Genomic DNA, 21,244 nt, shown 5'->3' with positions numbered 1-21,244 from the left:
GTCCATTTCTATCTGCTTCACGGGGCAGAAAATCTAGACGACCAACCCACAATGAAAGCTGTCAGTGAGTGATTCAGCACTCCAACTCTTGCCTTTTTCATTCCCTCCTTTCTTAGTGCCATAGTCACTGGACGGGAACACTTCATTGTTCCATGCTAGGCTTTTGTGAGCTTGAATATCAGTTGAAACTCCTAGAGTTTGACAGGTTGTTTTAACCCAGTTGCAGTTGGCTTAGTTTCACGTGAACCCTCACTCACCTCAAGTAGTCTCCGAGGAGCTTGCCTATTTGCTAAACGCTTCCCAAAGTTGGGCACACAGCTGGGAAAAGAACCGTTTTGAGTCTTCTGTTCCCATGACTGAAGATCACAGAAATTGCCGGTTAAAAAAAATCAGGATCACACATTTACCTCCTGGTAAGTTTATTATTACAGAAAACAAGGAAGTATGTTATCAAAGGGAGGGAGGGCTCTTAATCAGGCTGTGACTTGTTAGGTGAAATGTAGATGTTTGTAAATGCCGTAACTTCTCAAATGTGCTTCCGACCTTCCCATCTCCTCCGCAATATTTCAGTGACAGCAGATAATTCCAGGTAGAGTAAACTCCAGTGACATTTTAGGGAGTTCAAAAACACAGATTGCCAATAAATTCCAGAGAATTGCTGACAGTCCAAAGTCAGCACATCCAGAAACCCGGTTAGGTGAAATTTTAAGGTGTCAGCTGAGGTTCAGTGTTAGGTTCACTCTTGCCACTGATTCGTGTGTTCAGGTCCTGTTCCAGAGACTTTAAGCTTATAAACTAGGTTGAGCATTGAGGGAATGCTGCACTGTCAGAGGTGCCTTCTTTCGGGTGAGAGGTTAAACTGAGGCCCCATCTGCCTTCTTGGGTGCATGTAAAAGATCCCGTGGCACTATTGGAAGAACAGGGGAATTCTCCTGGTCAATATTTATCCCATCATCACTAAGACTGGCTATCTGGTCATCATCACATTGCTGTTTGTGGGTCTTTGCTATGTACAAATTGGCTGCTGCCTTTCCAGCATTCCCACATTTCAAAAGTACTTCATTTAGTTGTAAAGCGGTTTGGAATGTCCTGAGGATGTGAATGGCACTAAATAAATGCAAGTAATTGGCGGCACAGTGGTGCAGTGGTTAGCACTGCAGCCTCACAGCTCCAGAGACCTGGGTTCGATTCTGGGTACTGCCTGTGCGGAGTTTGCAAGTTTTCCCTGTAACTGTGTGGGTTTTCGCCGGGTGCTCCGGTTTCCTCCCACAGCCAAAGACTTGCAGGTGATAGGTAAATTGACCATTGTAAATTGCCCCTAGTGTAGGTAGGTGATAGGGAATATGGGATTACTGTAAGGTTAGTATAAATGGGTGGTTGTTGGTCAGCACAGACTCCGTGGGCCGAAGGGCCTGTTTCAGTGCTGTATCTCTAAATAAAATAAAAAAATTCTTTCCTTTCTATTTTTCCTGCCTGTTTTTTAATCTAACATTGAATTCAGAAGTGACAGCTCTTTACTGGAATCATTATTTTAAATAGTACTATTGCCCATGTGCTACATCTGTATGCATTCTGAGATATAGGGTGAGAAATTGGGATTGATTTGCGCCCATTTTTGGATGCTACAAGTGACCTTAGAGATCCAAAATGTGTTCCACAGCGTATTTGCACACTTATGTGTTGAATTATGCTGGACACCCATTTTTTTATATTTGTTCTTGGGATGTGAGCGTCGCTGGCAAGACCAACATTTATTGCCCATCCCTAATTGCCCTTGAACAGTTGGTGGTGAGCCACCTACATCTGTAGGGCCATTTCGGAGGGCATTTAAGGGTCAATCACATTGCTTTGGGTTTGAAGTCATATGCAGGCCAGACTGGGTAAGGACAACAGATTTTCTCCTCCAAAAAGCATTAGTGAACCAGATGGGTTTTTACAACAATTGGGTAGTTTCATGATCATCATTAATGAGACTAACATTTGATTCTAGATTTATTGAATTTAAATTCCCCTAGCTGCCCTGGTGGGATTTGAACTCATGTCTCTGGAGCATTAGTGCAGGCCTCTGGATTACTAGTGTAATAACATTACCACTATGTTATCATGTGTGCACAGTTAACATCCACTTAAAGTATGCAGAGCAGGCAGATCATGCTATCAATCAGCATGCAATGCTGATTTGACATCAGTGATGCCATTTTGGAGTTCAACACTCTAGCTAATGCCCTCTTTTAAACTCACACAATTGAGCACGCATTCAGCAACTGTTAGGACCTCCCACCAGTACTATTTAAAGGCATCTTCAACTAAATTCAACTAAACAACTTGAGAGAGGATCAACACTTGTAAAGTTGGCAAAGTCTACAGAGAGTGATGTGCCAAGTGCTGAAGGAGTTTTTGATGACTTCAAGGCTTCTGCACTCAGACTTGGATGCATTCATAGGCATTCCCCTTGACATACAGCATGACTTGGGGAATTAACAGAGGCCATGCAGAACAAAACAAGCTGCTGGAAGAGGGAGGAGGTGGAGGGCAAGAAAGGCTTTCATCAGTAGGTCATATCCCCCCAAGGTGTTCAGGGAACAATTGTCCTACCTGAACCTCAGTGAAGAATATTATGTGTGATGTCTGCGCTTCAAGTAAGTTCTTCACTGAAATCTGTGACCTTCTGCAGCCACAACTGCAACTTCAGAGCAGGGCAAGGATTACATTGCCAGTGGCTGTGAAGGTGACTGTGGCCATGGACTTTTATGCAACTGGCTCCTCCCAACCTGCAACTGGAGATATTTGCAACATCTCTCTTTGCTATCCATCCACTGTTGCCTAGGGGATGTCATTGAGGCTGTCGATTCAGAGAGCTAACTACATTTTATTCTCTCTTGCCAGAAAGAAGTAGGCAGACCAAACTCATGGCTTTGCTAGGATTGCAGGCTTCCCCAAGATGCAAGGTGCCATAGACTGCACGCACATCACTTTGTGGGCGTCACATGTCAACTCTGCCCTGTACTGGAACCGAAAGGGTTCCACTCACTCATTGTCCAGCTGGAGTGTGATCATAGACAGTGAGTGTCATAGCAGAGCGGGTGTGAAGATTGATGGTGGTCTTCTGCATGCTGCGCAATCTCGCTATCATGAGGGGACAGCCCTCGCCACCAGCTATATGGCAGGGATAGGAGGAATAAGGAAGAGGAGACTATGACGACCCCTTTCTGTCCACGAAGAATTCATCCGACTACCATACTAGTAACGGCAGCTCCAATTTCCCACTCACCAACAGTCCCACACTCCTTACCTTCCCTCTGTCACTGAACGTCACATTGGCCTCGTGGTAACAATGTAAAATAAAAGCCAATACAAAGTAAACATTCCAAACCAAATTTATAAGTCAAATCATGTCTTATTGTATACAAAAGTCAAATAATCACCCTTGTGCATTCCCTTAGTGCCTTCTTACAAGTGCCTTTCCCTGTCTTAGTGCTCTTACACAGGGATACCCCAGTAGCTGCTGCATGACTGCTGGAAGGCTGCTATTTTTAGTGGACGAGACGGCAGATCACTTAGGAGGACGACCTTAAGAACTCTGGGCCTAGAAGGCCTGCCTGCAGACTGCACCATCTCTGCATGGATGGCAGCAGTCTGGGCTGGCTACTGATGGGGTGGCAGGGGTGGGAGGACAAATGCTGTACTCCTGAGAGAGGACAACAGATTCATGCTCCGTGCAATCACTGCCATTCCCCCCATGGTGGCACCTCAGCAATCCTTGTAATCTGTTTGAGGACAGATTACTGCAAGCCCTTTTGCACACTGTAATCCACAGCCATGATGGTAACAAGGTGAGCTTGCATGACAGCAGTCTGAGTTTCCACTGCAGCAATCAGACGTTGGGCGGCTGCTGCTGGGGCTGCAGTGGAAATTGTGACATCAGCAATCAAACGCTGCATTGTGGTTGGGTCCTTGACTGTGCAAACAGAGTTGGCCACCCTTCCATGCTGGAGAGGATGGGCTGCAAACTCTGCACAAAGCTCAGTGCCAAGTTGGTGCTGGACTCCTCCACGATCCTTGATATTGACTGCAGACTTCCTGCCACCAAGTGTTTTGTTGTGCGCACCCATCAGCATTCTTCTGTATGCTGCTCCATTGAAATGTTCATCTGAATCGTCTGGAGCAGAACTCAAGTGCAACCCCGCCCGCCAGTGATCTGGCACCTGCGCTATTCTAGGCCGCTGTCCTGGCTGTCGGCCACTTTTGCCCAGTGTCTCACCATGTCCATATCCCACCTGTAAGCCATCCTTTAAATTAGTTGGAGTGTCAGTTTCAGAAATGGTGGTTGCCGAGTGTGAGATCAAGTGATGGTGTTTCTCACCATCACTGTCTTCTTGCTGTTCCTCCACTGCCTGGCCAGGTTGCACTTTTTGGGTATCTGAAAGAAGAAAGGCACAAGGGTATGGTTGTGGTGCAGGGTTGGGTGGAAAGTAAGAGGTGCAATGTTTACACCATCTGCAGCTCGTAAATCAGAAGAGAGTATGGGATTTGAGAAGAATGATTAGGTACAAGGAGACCATCCACATTGCCGGACTGAACATTGAGTTCAGTAATTTCAGAGTGTGACGGGTCCTCCTTTTTATGCTTAGTTATTTTTTTTTTCATTTTCCTTTTTTATTTGATTATTTTATTTTAGTTTTTTCAGTTTGTTTAGTTTGTTTCAACTGTGCTTACCCACTGTTTTGTTTTTTGTTAATTTTTTTTTAATGTTTGTGCTTGGAGTGCTCTGTGCTTTACAGTCATTCACACCCTATCTGTACACTTTGTCTTTCAGCACACCATTAACATACCGTTCGCCTTTGTTCCATGATCTTCTGGTCAGTTATTCTCTGTGACCTTATCCTATCAACACCTTCACCTTTATTATCTCTTGCCCCACCCCGCTTTACTTACTTAAAACCTTTTACATTTCTAATATTTTCCAGTTCTGAAGAAGGGTCTCTGACCTGAAACGTTAACTCTGCTTCTCTCTGCACAGATGCTACCAGACCTGCTGAGTATTTCCAGCATTTCTTGTTTTTATACCATCCACATTGTTGGTTTCAGACACCCTGCTAGCCACAGTCTCAGTAATGGCTGTCCCAATAATGACCAGCTCTATCTCCTCCATGGGGGTCAGGACATGCTGGCGTGTATCTCCCCCTTCAGTTAGCTCCTGCTGCCACCTTATTCTGCTAGAGAGAGGGAAGTGTGCCAGTGCAGTGTGTTTGACTGATGTGGCTGCCATGGTTGAATTGCTGCCAGTGTGCACAAATTGTGAGATGTGAGTGTGAAGCTTGCAGCAGTGCTAAGTGTGTGATGGTGCAATGGAGCACATAAATGGTATGAGTCCTAATTTATAAAGATTGTTGGTAGGTAGGTGATGGGGTGTGGTGAATTGAGCACTGTCTGAGGCTATTGTTGCAGTTGGTAGGAAATGGAATTTGAAGATGCATTCACTGACTTTGACCACTCGTGTGAGGTCATTGAACTTTTTGCGACATTGCATCCAGGTCCTGTGGCTTGATCCCTGGAATTGACCTCCACAACTATCTGCTCCAACTGCCTTCTGAGTGTGTGTTTGGAGGGCCTCCAGGCCCCCTGCAGAAACAGGACATCTTTCCTCCTTTCCATCTCCTTCACCAAGGCCTCCAGTGCAGCGCCTGAAAACTTTAGAGCTCGCTCTTCCCATATTGTGTCATTCTTTAATATTTCCCAGATCAGAATCACTTTCTGCATGATTGCCAGCACCTACTGCAGCCACATGCACCTCCTGTTAAGAGATACAAGCTAGCTTTAAGCATTGCAGGCTAACTTTAATCGGCCACTCAAGATACTGGTCCTCGCTGATGCATCCAGGCAATCAACAAGGTAGCTAGCATTTACTGGACATTGGAATCATTGAAATGAGCAGGCAGTTTGGAGGTGACATCCTGCCTGCACTGCAATCAATGAACGTGGGTTAATCACTCATCGTGATTCGTGCGCCTTCATTTGGAGGCTGTTGAATTTAGCCTTCGTCTTGGTGCGAAAGTGCCTCTGTGTTTTGTTGAGTATATTTTTTGAGGGTTAAACTTTGGGGTTTTGAAAGGGCCACCTGACTTTGAAAAACTGTCCCGGGAAATGTTTTTTAAAAGGGGCACTGAGAGGTCTTGTGAGGAAAACAAGCCTTTCCAGGAAACCACCTGACTTCCAGCAACAACAAAAAGCCTTTCTGGGAAACCACCTGACTTCCAGCTCAATAAACAACAGAGAACTTTGGACACCTGGAGACGTTGTTTACAAAGAAGTGATAGGTCAAGATTGATGGAGGTCAAAAGGTTGACCTCCTGTTGTCGGTTTCACTTTTGAATTGTTTTGAGTTGGGGCTGAACTGTATAAAAAGGGAGAGAACTTCCAAGGAAAGAAGAGAATTCCCAAGGAAGGAGAGATGACCCCAACCCAGCTCAGCTTTCCAAAACCTCTCTAAAAGACCCTGAGAAGACCACTGAATCAACTCATCTCGTCTCCTGTCTTTGAAGAAAAGCCTACTAAATTAATTCTCAATGCTGCCTGAAAAGAACTGTTCTAAAAGATCCCAGCGACTGTATGCCAGTCTTGGAACACAACATATCTCATCTGCTCTTTCTTCAAGAATGAGCAAGTATTCAGCCCAAGTGATTTTTTTGTCTAGAATAGAGCTCTAAAAACAAAAATCCCTTTATTTTTCTGGTTAACCGGTGTATATGTGTGTGTGTGTGAGGGGCTAAGGTAAAAAGGGAACTTTAATATTTCAATCTGTGTATTTATGCTTTACTTCATCACTGGTTAAAACTTGTTTTATAATAACCTGATCATTTTGTTGTTTATTGAAGAAATCTGGTTCATGTATTTTATTTTGGGAAAAATAGAGTATGTGATTGGCCATATTGATAAGTGGGAAAGTTTAACTATATGTTGTGACCTGCGGAAAAGTGGGACTAGAATGAACAGTGCACTCCTGCTGCCTTGGTACGAACAGTCTGTGTTGCGCTGTTAGTGCCAATGGGCTTTGTGAAATAGCTCCAAAGCAAACTTTCCCTGGGTCTTCCCAGCTGCCCTAAGCAAATCCAGCAAGTTTGCCTTGGTCTTGGTGCAAACTGCATGAGACCCCAGCACTGGGAGTCAACAGGACTACAGCAACATGGAAGTAGCTTTGGTGAAGTTAGTCTTATCCATGTGAATAGAACCTTTACCTAGAGGCTGTCTTCATGGGTAAATGTTTCAGTATCATCCCTCAGAATTTAGCAAATCTAACCAGTGAATATCTGAGCCATATAGAGTCAGAAGATACCAGGTTGATCTGTGTTGAGTTATTTGAAGTTAAGGTAAGGGTACTGGAATTGACCTCAACACCACTGCAAGGATTGGGGGATGAAGAGAGACCAGCCATGTTTCCTGTTTCTCATCACTATCCAACAATCTCTACCGGTAGTGTCTCTGTATTTGCATAGGGGTGAAAATAGAACATGGCTCGACTGTGATTCCTTCCGGGGTATCCCAATGACTCTGTCAGAGCTCATATGTGAATAATGGGCAGTAGGGTGAAGTATGTGGGCTGGCTGAGGGGGTTGTGGGGAGGTAGGGGTGATGGATGACCGTAGTCTGTAAAAGTGCAAAGGACCAACGTCAACTAGAAATTTGGGGAGGGGAGAAAACTTAGCTGAGAAAATAGGTGGTAAATAAAAAGAGGAAAATGTGTTTCATTACAAGTCATGTTTTCTTGAGAAGGGATTTTTGTCTTTTTAGTTTGATAAAATGTTCTGTTTGACACAAATTATGGCACTCCCTCATTTCTGGCAAATGTTTGTGTTGTTTTGTTTATGTGCAGTGCCTCCCAAACACAGCCTCTGAGAAATCCTGAATGTGTATCTTTATTTTTAAGGGTAGGATTTCCTCACTTTAGACTACTTTCTATCCTTCCCCTTTTCTGATTACCTCAAATCCTGCACTATTTGCCAAGCAAGCAGATGGGAACCTCCTTTCCAGAATTTTCCACTGCTGCTGTGGAGATGGCCTGGAGGACGTGCATGGGGTGACCTAGATTTAACAGCCCCTCTGGTTATTCTCTCCTTCCCTGTGGAGAAGAAGTGAACTCTGTCTTGTTGCTACAGTGACTATAGTCTTTTGGATGAGAAATTGAACCGAGATCCAGTCTGCCTACTCAGGTAGATATAAAAGACCCCGTGGCACTATTCAAAGAACCGGAGGGTTCTCCCTCAATCAATGTTACTAAGAAAATTCATAGATTTTTATCACAGTGCTCGCTGTGACAAATTGGCTGTTGTATTTCCTACATTACAACAATGACTGCACTTCATTGGCTATAAAGAGTTTTGGGACATCCTGAGGCCGTGAAAGACACAAGTCTTCCCCCACTTCCTCCCTCTCTCCATCTGATGAATGCTATTAACCACTTTTCAAATTGTATAGTAGAGCCTATTATTTATAAAGTTTTACACTCGCAATGAACTCTGTGTGCCTGTCACAATAAGGTGTCTGTATAACTAGTTTGTACCTTTCAAAGAAGAGTCATTTTTTTCTATAAATAACATATATGTAGTATGGCTTCAGGGAAAGGTGGAACAATTTTAAATATAGGCAGGGCAGAAATCTCCGTGACCTTCAATATATATTTTTCAGTTTTCTAAGGTGTCAAAACAGAAGTTACTTGAAGGGTGCTGCTAAGGTCAGGCTTCTGTCAGAATAATCACTGCACTGACATTAAAGGGACACTTGCATTCATGATAAAAATGTTTCACACTGTTTCCCTGATGACTGAGCCAGTCTGTCCAGTGGGTAGGTGAACTACAGAGATTGGTGAGGTCCAAGGTTTTTGATATCAGTGTGTTCAAGTCCCACTCCAGAGACATAGGCCAGAATTTTATGCCCCCCACCTCACTCCCAGGGAGTGGGCTGGAATGCGAATTAATGGCCACTTAAGGACCTCTTCCTGCCGCTGCCAATATTTTACCAGTGGCGGATGGGCACTGGCAGCCTCCCTGCTGGCTAAGCGGAGGGGTGTCTCTCCTGATCGGGCACCCTGTGCCGCACAGAGGGCCTCCCCAGGGGCATGGGCCACCCTAGTTGGAAGACCCTCCCCCTTCTCTCACGAATGTCACCCCTGTCCGTTTCTGGGGCCTGGCTGATTGGCTCCAATGAGCCCCGACCCACATACCCACTTCGGGGCCTCCTCGATGCCAGCTGCTCCGGGGCTGGGTGCAGTCCCAACAGTGGCCATCGCTCCTGGTGACGCTGCTGGGACTGAAAAGCTGCCAGCCCTCCAGTTGGTTGGCAGCTGTTGGAAGCCAGACATCCTGCCTCAGAGGGGCGGAAGGCACATTAATTGTCTGAGCCACGCAAAGTAGCATTGTGGCTTCCAGTGCCAGTGGAGGCAGGCCCGCCCCGACTTACCGACCAGTGGTGCGGGCCACCACCTCCTCATTAAATCCCGACTATAATCCAGACAGACACTCCCAGTGCCAATACTGAGGTGACATCTTTCAGATGAAATGTCAAAATGAGGCTCTGTCTGCCCTCTCAGGTGGACACAAAAGATTCCATGGCATTATTTGAAGAAGAGCATGGGATTCTCCATGATGTCCAGGCCAATATTTATCCCTTAACCAGCAATACCAAATAAATGTGGTTATCTGGTCATTTATTTCATTGATGTTTGTGTGACCTTGCTGTGTACAAAATGGCTGCACATTTCTCTGGATTGCAACAGTGACTACACTTTAACAGTCCTTTAGTGCCTGTAGAGCACTTTGAGAGGTTGTGAAGTCATGAAACGTGCTATGCAAAAGCTTTCTTTGATTACCATCAAGCGACATGTACTGGATAGTGTGTACGTGAATGTTGACTGAAAATTGGTTTGTTTGATACAATCTGATATATAATCGTAGAGCACAGAAGGAGGCCAATTGACCCATCAAAGCTGTGCTGATTCTTTGAAAGAGCTATCCAATTAGTTCCACTTCCTTGATTTTTCTCCGAAGCCCTGCACACTTTTCCTTTTCAAGTATATATCCAATTCCCTTTTGAAAGTTGTATTGAATCTGTTTCCACCACCATTTCAGACAGTGCATTCCAGATCATCATACATCACTGCATAAAAAGTATCTCCTCTTTTTTCGCCTTGGATTTCTTGCCAATTATTTTAAAACTGTGCCCTCTGGTTACTAACCACTTGCCACTGGAAACCATTCCTCCCTATCTACTATATTCAAAGCCTTCATAATTTTGAGGAATGACAACTTGTCCAATGTGACAATGCACTTGCAGCATCTGTAGAACCAAACCCCAGCACCATGCACCACTGTCAACAGAAAAAAAAAGAGGGAAGAAAAATTCATCAACCATTTCTGCAGCAGGTGCTGAGAACTTATGGAGAGACAATGAACAGTCAAGTCTCTCAGTTCTCATGACAGTGACTGCAATTTGTGGAAGAAATGTAAGATGGGAAATTTCTCGGAGCTGTGCCCCGTTTATGCCCACTTCCTCAGCAGAGCAGGAATAAGAATGTCCTAACCGTAGTTTATATCTGTGAATAAACTAATCCTTGCTCTATTCATTTTAATGTGTTGGCAATCTCTAGCAATGTCCCTGTCATAATGTCTCCTGGTTTCCAACAGTCCAATCTTGGTGATATTTGGTATAAGAACAATTTGCAAGATATCTTGTTTTTGTATTCCAAACCAAACACAATTATGCTAAAAAAAAAAAGCCTTTCATGAAATAAGTAGACCATTCAACTGGTTCTAGAGATAGGTGAAGCTGCCTATTCCAATTCCAATTCATTCAACTGATATTATTAAGTAAGAAAGAACTTGAATTTATACAGCACCCTTTTCACGACCTTAGGTCGTTCCAAAATGCTTTACTGCATTTGAAGTGTTGTCACTATTCCAGTGTAGGAATTATTGCACTAAATACACGATGGTCTAAATGCTCATTTATAGTATACACCTGTGGTTAAATCAAATAACTTGCATTTATGGCTGCATATAGTTACACCACAAATCCTAGCCAGAATTAGATAATTAATGCTGTAAATGGCTGGGATTAAGTTTACGGTTGTAATTTGAATTATGTAATTATCCTCCACTCACTACATTTTGCTGGAGAAATATTCCTGCTGTGCCCAGGAAAAATTAAAACCACAAGTCCCGCCCCGCCTCCAACTCCTTGGCTACCAGAGTTGTGTCAGTATTCACTTTGTACATTTTAATGGTGCTCGTTACTTTCATAGGAACATAGTAAATTGGATCAGGTGTAGGCCATTCGGCCCCTCAAGACTACTCCGCCATTCAATGAGATCATGGCTGATCTTCTACCTCAATGCCATTTCCCGCACTATCCCTATATCCCATGTTATCTTTAATATCTAGAAATCGATCAATCCCTGTCTTGAATGTACTCAGCCCTCTGGGGTAGAGAATTCCAAAGATTCACGACCCTCTAACTGAATAAATTCCTCCTCATCTCTGTCCTAGATGGCCTACCTCTTATTCTGAGACTGTGTCTCCTGGTTCTAGACACCCTAGCAGGGGAGACATCCTTCCTGCATCTACCCTTTCAAGCCCTGTAAAAAATTTTGTATGCTTTCAATGAGATCACCTCTCATTCTTCTAAACCCGAGAGAATGTAGGCCCAGTCTCCTCAATCTCTCCTCATAGGACAATCCCACCATCCCAGGGATCATTCTGGTGAACCTTCGTTGCACTCCCTCTATGGCAAGTATATCCTTCCTAAGGTGAGGAGACCAAAACTGTACACAATACTCCAGGTGCAGTCTCACCAAGGCTCTATACAATTGCAGCAAGACTTCTTCACTCCTATACTCAAATCCTTTTGCAATAGAGGCCAACGTACCATTTGCCTACCTAATTGCTTGTTGTACCTGCATGTTAGCTTTCAGTGACTAATGAACAAGGACACCCAGGTCCCTTTGGACATCAACACTTCCTAATATCTCACCATTTCTGTTTTTCCTACCAAAGTGGATAATTTCACATTTTTCCACATTATATTCCATCTGCCATGTTCTTGCCCACTAACTTAGCCTGTCTAAATCCCCCGGAAGCCTCTTTGCATCCTCCTCACAACTCACATTCCCACCTAGTTTTGTGTCATCAGCAAACTTGGAAATACTACATTTGGTCCCCACATCCAAATCATTAATATAGATTGAGAATAACTGGGGCCCAAGCACTGATCCTTACAGTATCCCACTAGTCACAACCTGCCAACCTGAGAATGATCCATTTGTTCCTACTGTCTGTTTTCTGTCTGTTAACCAGTTCTCAATCCATGCCAGGATGTTCCAAAGTACTTCACAGTCAACAAATCGCTTTGGGCCTCTTGAAGACAAACACAGACCCCAATTTGCACACAGTGAGGTCCCACAAATAGGAACAAGATAAATGACCAATTATTCCATTTTAGTTATGTTGATTCAGTGTTAAATGTTGGGCACAGCAAGAGGGGAGCTCCCCTGCTCTTCAAAGAAATGCCACCAGATCCTTTATATCCACCTGAAAGGGGCCTCAGTTTAATGTCCCATCTGAAAGATGACACAGTGCAGCACTCCCTCACCACTACACTTAGATTGTGCACAAGTCCTGCAGCAGAGGTTGTTACCAACCAAGCCAAGCTGCAACTGGTACTGAATTTATACTACAGAAACAGATTCAGTTTGAATTATTGTATTTGAATTGAGTTTGCTTTCAATTACTCAGCATTCATAATTACAGCCAAGCAACATTAAAACATTCTTGAATTTCTTCCCTTCTCTCCTAACAACCTTGACTGTTGTTGGGGTTTAGCTGTCCTGTTGCCAGTTACCGTTTTGATTGAAATTTTGGCCATTCCTCAAATACAAGTCTAGAGAGAGAGCTTCAGTTGGTATCACAGCTGAGTCTGATCCTTTCTTGCAATGAAATCCACACAGGCACACTTCCAACAAAGGTCATTGGGTAGCCATCAGGACTGAGAATCCTAGCAGATTTCCCCTCTTGAACTCAGTGGTGCTTAGGCCAGTACGGCACTGAAATGTCAGCCTAGATTCTATGATCACGTCTCGGGAGTGGGAATTAAAGCCACAGTCTTCTGTCTGTCAGTCAGAGTGTTATGACTGAGCCATGGTTAATAATCGGGAGTGGAATCCTCCCTGATTTTCCTTTCCCTGATTGAGGGACTCGAAGGCCAGTTGCAGCCACTTCCACTGCCATCCTAGCCGAGATTAAGGAACTGAGCACAGAGCAGGGATTGAACTGGGATCTTCCTTATCTGTGTGGCTCAGTTCCACTTTGATTCAATGTATTCTACCCGTCCCAACCCCTCAGCGAGCCATTGGAGGGAATCTGATGTTGCAACCTTTGGACCAGCAAAATGTCTGCTTGCGATGTATGATGTTGAGAAATCAGTGAAGCTGGTTGTTATGATATTCAATAGATTGGCAAATAACTTGATGGACAAATTCATTAGAGACCAGATTAAGTAAACCAATGAAAGCCAAGCACTGGTGTTCTTTCATATAATCAATATGTATTACTTTTGATTAGTCGATTCTTATTTCCTGGCTAATCAAGGTGTGTTAATACATGATCAACATTAGCCCAGCCTATGCTGAGCTAGCTGAGACATCAGGAATAAAAATATGCATTTATTTTGCATCTAACGGAGACAAATGTCCTTTGGTGCTATATAAATACAAGATGCCAATGTACATTGAGCCAATAAAGGAGATATTAGGAGGAATGATTTACAATTTTTTTTTCAAAGTAATAGGTTGTAAGGAGAGTGTTAAAGGAAGAGAGTAAGGTGGAGAGGTCTATGGATGGAGTTCCAGAATTTAGAGCCTAGATAGCTGAAGGCACAGCCATAAATGGTGGGGCAAAGGGAGGGGTGAGGGTGCACTTGGTTCCAACATTTGGCCTTGGTGTTTTTGGGCTAGTAAAGGGAAAACCAAGCTAGTTTGTCTTACTTCTTGCGAGGAGTTATATGGCTGCAATAACATTGTCTGTCTTTTACTTGCAGGCCAAGTACGCAGGGCTCATCTTCCGTCATGAAGGCTGGCCTCTGTGTGTCCATGAAAAGGTGGTGGTGCAGTTAGCATCCCTCCACAGGGTTCCTCTCAAGTCTGGAGATTTTTACATACAGGTTGTACCACAGGGAAATCGGTCTGCAAAATTGGTGCTAAAATGTCTTTCCAGAAATGGACAGTCTGTAGAAGAAGTTCTTGTCCCCGAGTGTGTCTACCCGGATGTCTTCACCATGGAATTTCTAGAAAATGTGAACCGTGAGAGAAACTGTTCCCTGCATAGCTGTCTTCTAACAAGTGGCACTGCTGTTCTGAGAGTACATTGGAAAAACGTAATTAACCCTGCGTTTGTCAACAGGCCAAAAACTGCACTGACTCATTCCTACTATAGTTCGGTTCACCATGACCAGTTGATAGATACCAGCGTCACCACAAAAAAGGTGTCTGAAATGACAGAAAACAGTAACCCGCTGGACTATTGCACTTCTGATGATGCAATGGTTTCATCTGAGAAATCATCAATTTTGGAAGATAAAATGAACTGTGGGACTGATTTATCAGGGAACATTCAGTCTTTCAAAAGTGATATCAAACAGGAACCTTCCAATGGATCTAGTGAAGGAGATTGTTTATTGTTTCCCCAAAATTCTAATGACAACGAAGTATCTCCTTTACCAAATTTAGTTCGACCTGGTCCTCTGTCTGCCGAGACCCCAACAGTTAAAGATGAAGCTCTAGTGGTTCCTGTGACTGAAAGCAGGATTAGTACAAAAGTTTTAACCTTTTCCACAGACTTAAGCAGTCCATGCCAACGGAGGAAGCAGCAACGGGACTCAATGCAACTTGAAACAAGACGTCTTTTCAGAAAATCGTACATGGAAGCTTTGCAGAATCCAATGCAACTGGGCTTCAGTTCTGAGGAGTCTATAGCTGAGGAAGTCATGGAGCATAAAACTGAAGTGATCAATAATGGAAAATTAAGGTCATGTACTAACAGAGCTGGTGACAAGCAGAACCGTAAACATGACCTGCACAGTGACCAGTCCAAAACTAAAGGAGGGAACGATGATGCTAGAAGCAGCCAGCACTGCCAAGACCCAAATGGGCTTGTGACATTGCAAGAGCGTTGTACTGTCATTGACAGAAGAACCTGTCGCAGGAGATCCAAGTCCTTGGATATGGCCTACAAGAACTTACAGGGGAAAGCACTAAGGACAAGATTTTCTTCTGGTGATTCTGCAAGAAATCAAAAAAAAATATTAAATGGACACTCAGTGGCACCGGAGAAGTTGGATTCTGATGTGTGTTTGGCTAATGCTGAAAGCAGCTCCACTACTTCAGGTAAAGATTCAATTTGAGATTAGCTATCTGATTTTGCCAATTTAAATCACTATCAAGTCAAAAAATGCTAGCAAGGGAGCACCACACTCGGTGACCGTGGAATTTCCTTGTAGCTGCAAGTGGATGGAGCAAGAGCTGCTCCAAAGAAATTCTGAGGTGGTTTACACATCAGGTTTTGGCTCAGTAATGTCCAGATGTGTTGGGACAGAAGATCCTTCTTTATTCATAGCTTTAAAATAATCATATAAATCTTTTTCATATTACCCCCCCCCCCCCCCCCCCCACCACCACCACCATTGTTTATTGAATTAACATAACATCCATTGTGCTGTTGATTAGATTGCAGGCTTGTGTTGAGTGAACTGATTCATAGAGTCAGGGCGGTGGGGCAAGGTGGATGCAAAATTGGTCTCATTAGGCTGGATTTTCCTGATTGGGTTGCAACCCATAAGTTGGCCTCCTTTCCAGCTCGGGGACCTGGAAGTGGCCATGGCGGAATGGCAGGTGCAATCTTCCCGGAGGCAACCAATCAAGAAGCCGCCTCTGGGAGCCAGGTCCAATTAAAGACGGCAGGCGGATCAGGGAAATGGTGGCCCAATAGGAGGGCCCGCAGCGATGTCTGTCCAGCAGCCCCACCAGGAAAGGTGGGTGCTGCTGATGCATGCAGGAGGCCGCAAAGGCACCTCAACATGAATGCACTCTCCACTTCCTTCTGCAGATGTTAGATTGAAGATGCCTACAGCAGGTAAGGCCATCGGTGTAAGAGGGGAACCCCTCCACTGGACTGATGTTGGCTGAGACGGTGTTCTTTTGTTTTGGCAATTCCTTTACTGGGGCCTGGAACTTCTGGCTCTGATGGCACTCCAGTCTACCGCCAGGAGGCTACCTCTAGAGAGCTGGCGGCCTCTGCATATGGCAGGGGCTACTCTGACGGCGGGAAAATCCCATCTCCATCAGAAAATGACTCCTAATTGGGAACTTAAATGGTGTAATTGGCTGCCTGCCTTGTTGGAGCTGGCTGCTGACTTTCTTCCCCACCTGCCCGGGAAGTTGGGGAGCCTTCCCAATGTGCCTCCCTGCTATTCTCCTGGGGCTGGGAAAATTCAGCCCATTCTCTGTGGCATGGAAGTGAAAATAAACATTGGATCTAGGGTTCCTGCTCCAGATGACAATTCAATGATCTTTGCTAGAAGATGCACACGTGTGGATAATTATTGAGGACAGTAGGAGGCACAGCTATGGCATCCCTCCCAAGATCAAATAGCAAAACCCACTAACAGAACATGTGGCAACCCATTTCTCCCACTGATGTACATCCAGCAGATCATGCTCAGGGTAGTATTTCTGAAACGGAGGCACCTTTTTAATGTGGATGGGTGTTAGCCTAAGCAGGGCAGGTGGTGGGGTGGGGTTGGTGGGATGAAAGAGCAGCAAATAGCTAGATGAGGGGGTGGCCACTCCAGTTATATTGTGCAGAAGTTCCCTGCTGGATGGCAACCCAATGTTCAGGGACTGGAAATCTCATCTTTCCTCAGCAGAATTGTCTGGAGTGGGACTGGAATTTCAAACCATCTGACTCAGTGGTGGAAATGCTACCACTGAGCTAAGGCTCACTCCAGATTAGAGAGGAGAAACCTCAGCTGAGATTTCTGCTTTTGATCACAGTCCAGTGACCCCTGCTGGAAAGTGCATGCATTGGATGAGGAAAGGCTTTAGCTTGACAATGATAAAGCCCATGGCCAACTGGCCTGCTGTCTAGACTCACAACAAATAATGGCTACCTAGGCAATGTACCTGAGAGTGACTAGTACTTGTGCAACCCGTACCTAATGAGAAGTCAACAATTTCAAGAAAGGATGAGGATAGAATTAAGGACATAGGAAATATGAGCAGGAGTAGACCATATGGCCCCTCGAGCCTGCTAAAAATCTTTTTTTATCCTGTCAACTAAAAAAAAACATTGTGCTATCTCACAGACAGCCTAACTGTGCTGGCATATACATTATCTGATACTTCTCTTAAATAAGCTTAGCGCTTGGGGTTTCACCTGTCAGAATCACTTAAATCTGTTGTCACTCTGATGCGAAAACAAGCCTTAAATTGCTGCAAAGATCTGTGGATGTGTGGTTAAATAGTTGATGATGTAAAAGGGTCCAGACCTTTTATCTGTAAAACCCAAGAGAAATGTCTTATTGTAAGGAAACAATGGTTGGTCCACATTAACCTTTGGCACTGTCCAAACGACTCTGCTCAGTGTTTTTGATGTAATTATAAGGTCAAAATAACATTGAGGAATGTTTTCTTCTGTTTGTTATTCTTAGCAAGAAAAGCCAACATTTTGCAATACTATGTTGCATTCTGACATAGAATTCTATAGCGTTTTCAGCACAGAAACAGGACATTTGGCTCAATTGGTGTGTGCTGTTGTTCATGCTTTACATGAGCCTACTCTCACCCTACTTCATTTAGCCCAACTGCATACCTTTCTATTCCTTTCTCCCTCCTGTACTTATCTAGCTTCCTCTTAAATGCATCAATGCTCATCATCTCAACCATTCCTTGTGGTGGTGAGTTCCATATTCTAACCCCTGTGTGAGTGAAGTTTCTCCTGAATTCCTTATTGAATCTTTAGTGACCATATTAGATTGGTGTGTAGTTTCGGACTCTCCCACTTAATTTATTATTTATTTTTTTATTTAGAGATACAGCACTGAAACAGGCCCTTCGGCCCACCGAGTCTGTGCCGACCAAGAACCACCCATTTATACTAACCCTACAGTAGTCCCATATTCCCTACCACCTACCTACACTAGGGGCAATTTACAATGGCCAATTTACCTATCACCTGCAAGTCTTTGGCTGTGGGAGGAAACGGGAGCACCCGGCGAAAACCCACGCGGTCACAGGGAGACCTTGCAAACTCCGCACAGGCAGTACCCAAAATTGAACCTGGGTCCCTGGAGCTGTGAGGCTGCGGTGCTTGTGGTTACATCTTCTGTATGCCTACCCTATCAACCCCTTTCGTAATTTTAAAAGTCTTTATCAGGTTACCCCTCTGCATTTTCTTTTCTAGAGAAAAGAGTCCTGGCCTGTTCAGCCTTTCCTGATCATTATAATCTCTCCGTTCTGACATCATCCTTGTAAATCTTTTTTGCACTTTCTCCAATGCCTCTATATCCTTTATGTTAAATGGAGACCAGAACTGTACACACTGTAGTGTCGTCTAACCAAGGTTCTATATAAGTTTAACATAACGTTTCAGCTTTTCAATTCTATCCCACTAGTAATGAACTCCAGGGCTTTGTTTGCATTTTTTAATGGCATTGTTAATCTGTGCAGCTAACATCTACATCTGAACAGCTATCTTCTTAACAATGTTAGGTCACCTTTTATAATAAAAACAAGAAATGCTGGAACCACTCAGCAGGTCTGGCAGCATCTGTGGAAAGAGAAGCAGAGTTAACGTTTCGGGTCAGTGACCCTTCTTCGGAGCAGTTCCGAAGAAGGGTCACTGACCCGAAACGTTAACTCTGCTTCTCTTTCCACAGATGCTGCCAGACCTGCTGAGTGGTTCCAGCATTTCTTGTTTTTATTTCAGATTTCCAGCATCCGCAGTATTTTGCTTTTATATTAGGTAATCTTTTATTTGTTTCAGGTAGGCACTCAACACTGGCTGGGGAGCACTTATTACCCTTCCCTAGTTGCTCCGAGAGAATTGAGAGTCAGCCATGTAGTGTTGGACTGGTATCACAACTGCCACCAGCAAACACGTATCAAAGACTCTGAGCTCTCTCCGTTTTACAATAAAGATAAGTACATGCTGAAAGCTTGCTCCAATGTCATAGTTGCTAAAGACACTGCCCAATGTGGAACTGAGCTATGGAGACCAAGTAGGTTCAACTGATCTAAAATGAAAGCAAAATACTGCAGATGCTGGAAATCTGAAATAAAAACAGAAAGTGCTGGAAATACTCAGCAGGTCTGGCAGCATCTATGGAGAGAGAAGCAGAGTTAACAAACCAGGTTTTGATGAAAGGTCACAGACCTGAAATGTGAATTCTTCTCCTCTCTCCACAGATGCTGCCGGACCTGCTGAGTATTTCCAGCATTTTCTGTTTTTATTTCAACTGATCTGCCTTAATTTAGCTGATCTCAGCTGGGGCAGCAGTGCTAGATCCATAGGAACAGGAGTAGGCTATTCAGCCCCTCATGCTCATTCCACCATTCAAGCATTCAATCAGATCATGGCTAATGAAGTTCAATGAGGGGAAGTTATCACTATCCAGGGATTGCTCAGCAAGAGTGGCTATCAGCCTATGATGTCCCTGCAATTCAAAGAGTTTGCTGTCTAGGCTTATGTGCAGAATGGGTGAGATACTGGTGGATCAGCTGCATCAATGGAATTATAGCCCAGTTTTCAACTCAGGGTGCCTGGCTCAAACAGGGCAGGATGGTAGTTAAAACAGGGTGGGGGTAATTTGGTGGATTTGCACCACGTTCTTGATATATTTTCACCCACACCACTTTAACTCTGTGCAGGGCAGAATTAGGAGTGCAGTCCATCCCAGCCAGGTGAGGGCCTACTTAAGATGCAGAAGTCGTGGCCTGATGGTGTCAGAACACATTAGTGCTGTACAATTCTAAGGGAGTGCTGCACTATGCTGTATTTTGGATCAGACATTAAACCGAGACCCCATCTGCTCAGGCGTGTTCTACTCCAGAAAACCAAGCAGTGAAGGATAGAACTGGAGCTAATCTTTACATAGTTTTAGAAGGTTTTATTTACAGAGATACACATTACAAAATACACCTCCTTAACACAACCACCAATGTTTCAGTCTGTTCCTATTGATAGGAATGCAAGTGAATCCCCAGTTAATGCCACCACCTGCATACAATGAAACACAATTAGTGCAGCTATGTTTTCCTATGCAACTACAATGACTACACTTCAAAAGGAATTATTTGATGAAGTGCTTTGAGATGTCCTGAGGGCATGCAAGTTTTTGTGTTTACGCAAGTTTATTTTTCCTTACATTATTTGGGCCTATTCTTGTCTTCAGCCAATATCCCCAGAGATGCACATCCCAACAGAAGCCACTGTGTAATAATTAGTTTTTTTCCCCTACTGGAACACAATGGAACTGAACCAAATTATAGCACTTAACCACTCCATTGATTGAGATCAACTAACTGAGCACAGCCTGACAATTAAACCCAGGACCTACTGAGTAAATTAGGTTTTCTTATAATTTCCAAACATACTTAGTGGTTGGTGGCAACCATGGGATCCTAACAGGTGAGTTAGTGGTAAATGCATGCCAGAAGATGAATTCTTGTGGTCACGTTATCCTTGACATGAAACCGATAATAGGACGATAATTTTACTTTCTGGTCGATACATAACAATATTCAATAGACTGTCAATAAAGACATGTGTAGGAGATTGTCAAGTGAATAGATATTTACAACATAAAGTCCTGCCTCTTCATTAAGAGGGTCAGCTTGAGTGATGGAGAACATTGTATCTGATAAGCACCTACATCGGTGAACATTAAAATTAGTTCTGGCAGGATATCTACCTGTGAAGTGGATCTAGTTTAAACAAGTACTGACTTGGCAGGAGACTGGAATTGCCCAATGTAGGTCAGATTTCAGTTGGTTCTGGACCCAGTCTCACTTTCAAATGTCAATGTAGACAAGTCCTTACATGACTGTCTCAGTTTAATGAGCCCTGCACGAAACAATGCTACCTTTCCTGCGCTATGCCACTGTGTATCCTGCAAATGTTGTACAACCTGACACATTAGTATTGTC

General features: G+C 43.9%; 1 protein-coding gene across 2 annotated transcripts in view; it reads left to right on the top strand.

The window, feature by feature from the left end:
* zgc:158766 (uncharacterized protein LOC100009641 homolog) overlaps positions 1-21,244 on the top strand; it is a 199,106-nt gene that overhangs the window by 94,054 nt on the left and 83,808 nt on the right. For both annotated transcript variants that reach the window (XM_068055464.1, XM_068055455.1), the window contains exon 3: positions 14,083-15,427. In XM_068055464.1, the coding sequence (XP_067911565.1) occupies positions 14,083-15,427 (1,345 nt within the window). The remainder of the gene's footprint in view (positions 1-14,082; positions 15,428-21,244) is intronic.

This window comes from Heterodontus francisci, chromosome 2, assembly GCF_036365525.1.
Source record: "Heterodontus francisci isolate sHetFra1 chromosome 2, sHetFra1.hap1, whole genome shotgun sequence".
Lineage (NCBI taxonomy): Eukaryota > Metazoa > Chordata > Chondrichthyes > Heterodontiformes > Heterodontidae > Heterodontus > Heterodontus francisci.
Note: the sequence above shows the minus strand (reverse complement) of the source record. Positions and strands in the feature narration are given on the sequence as shown.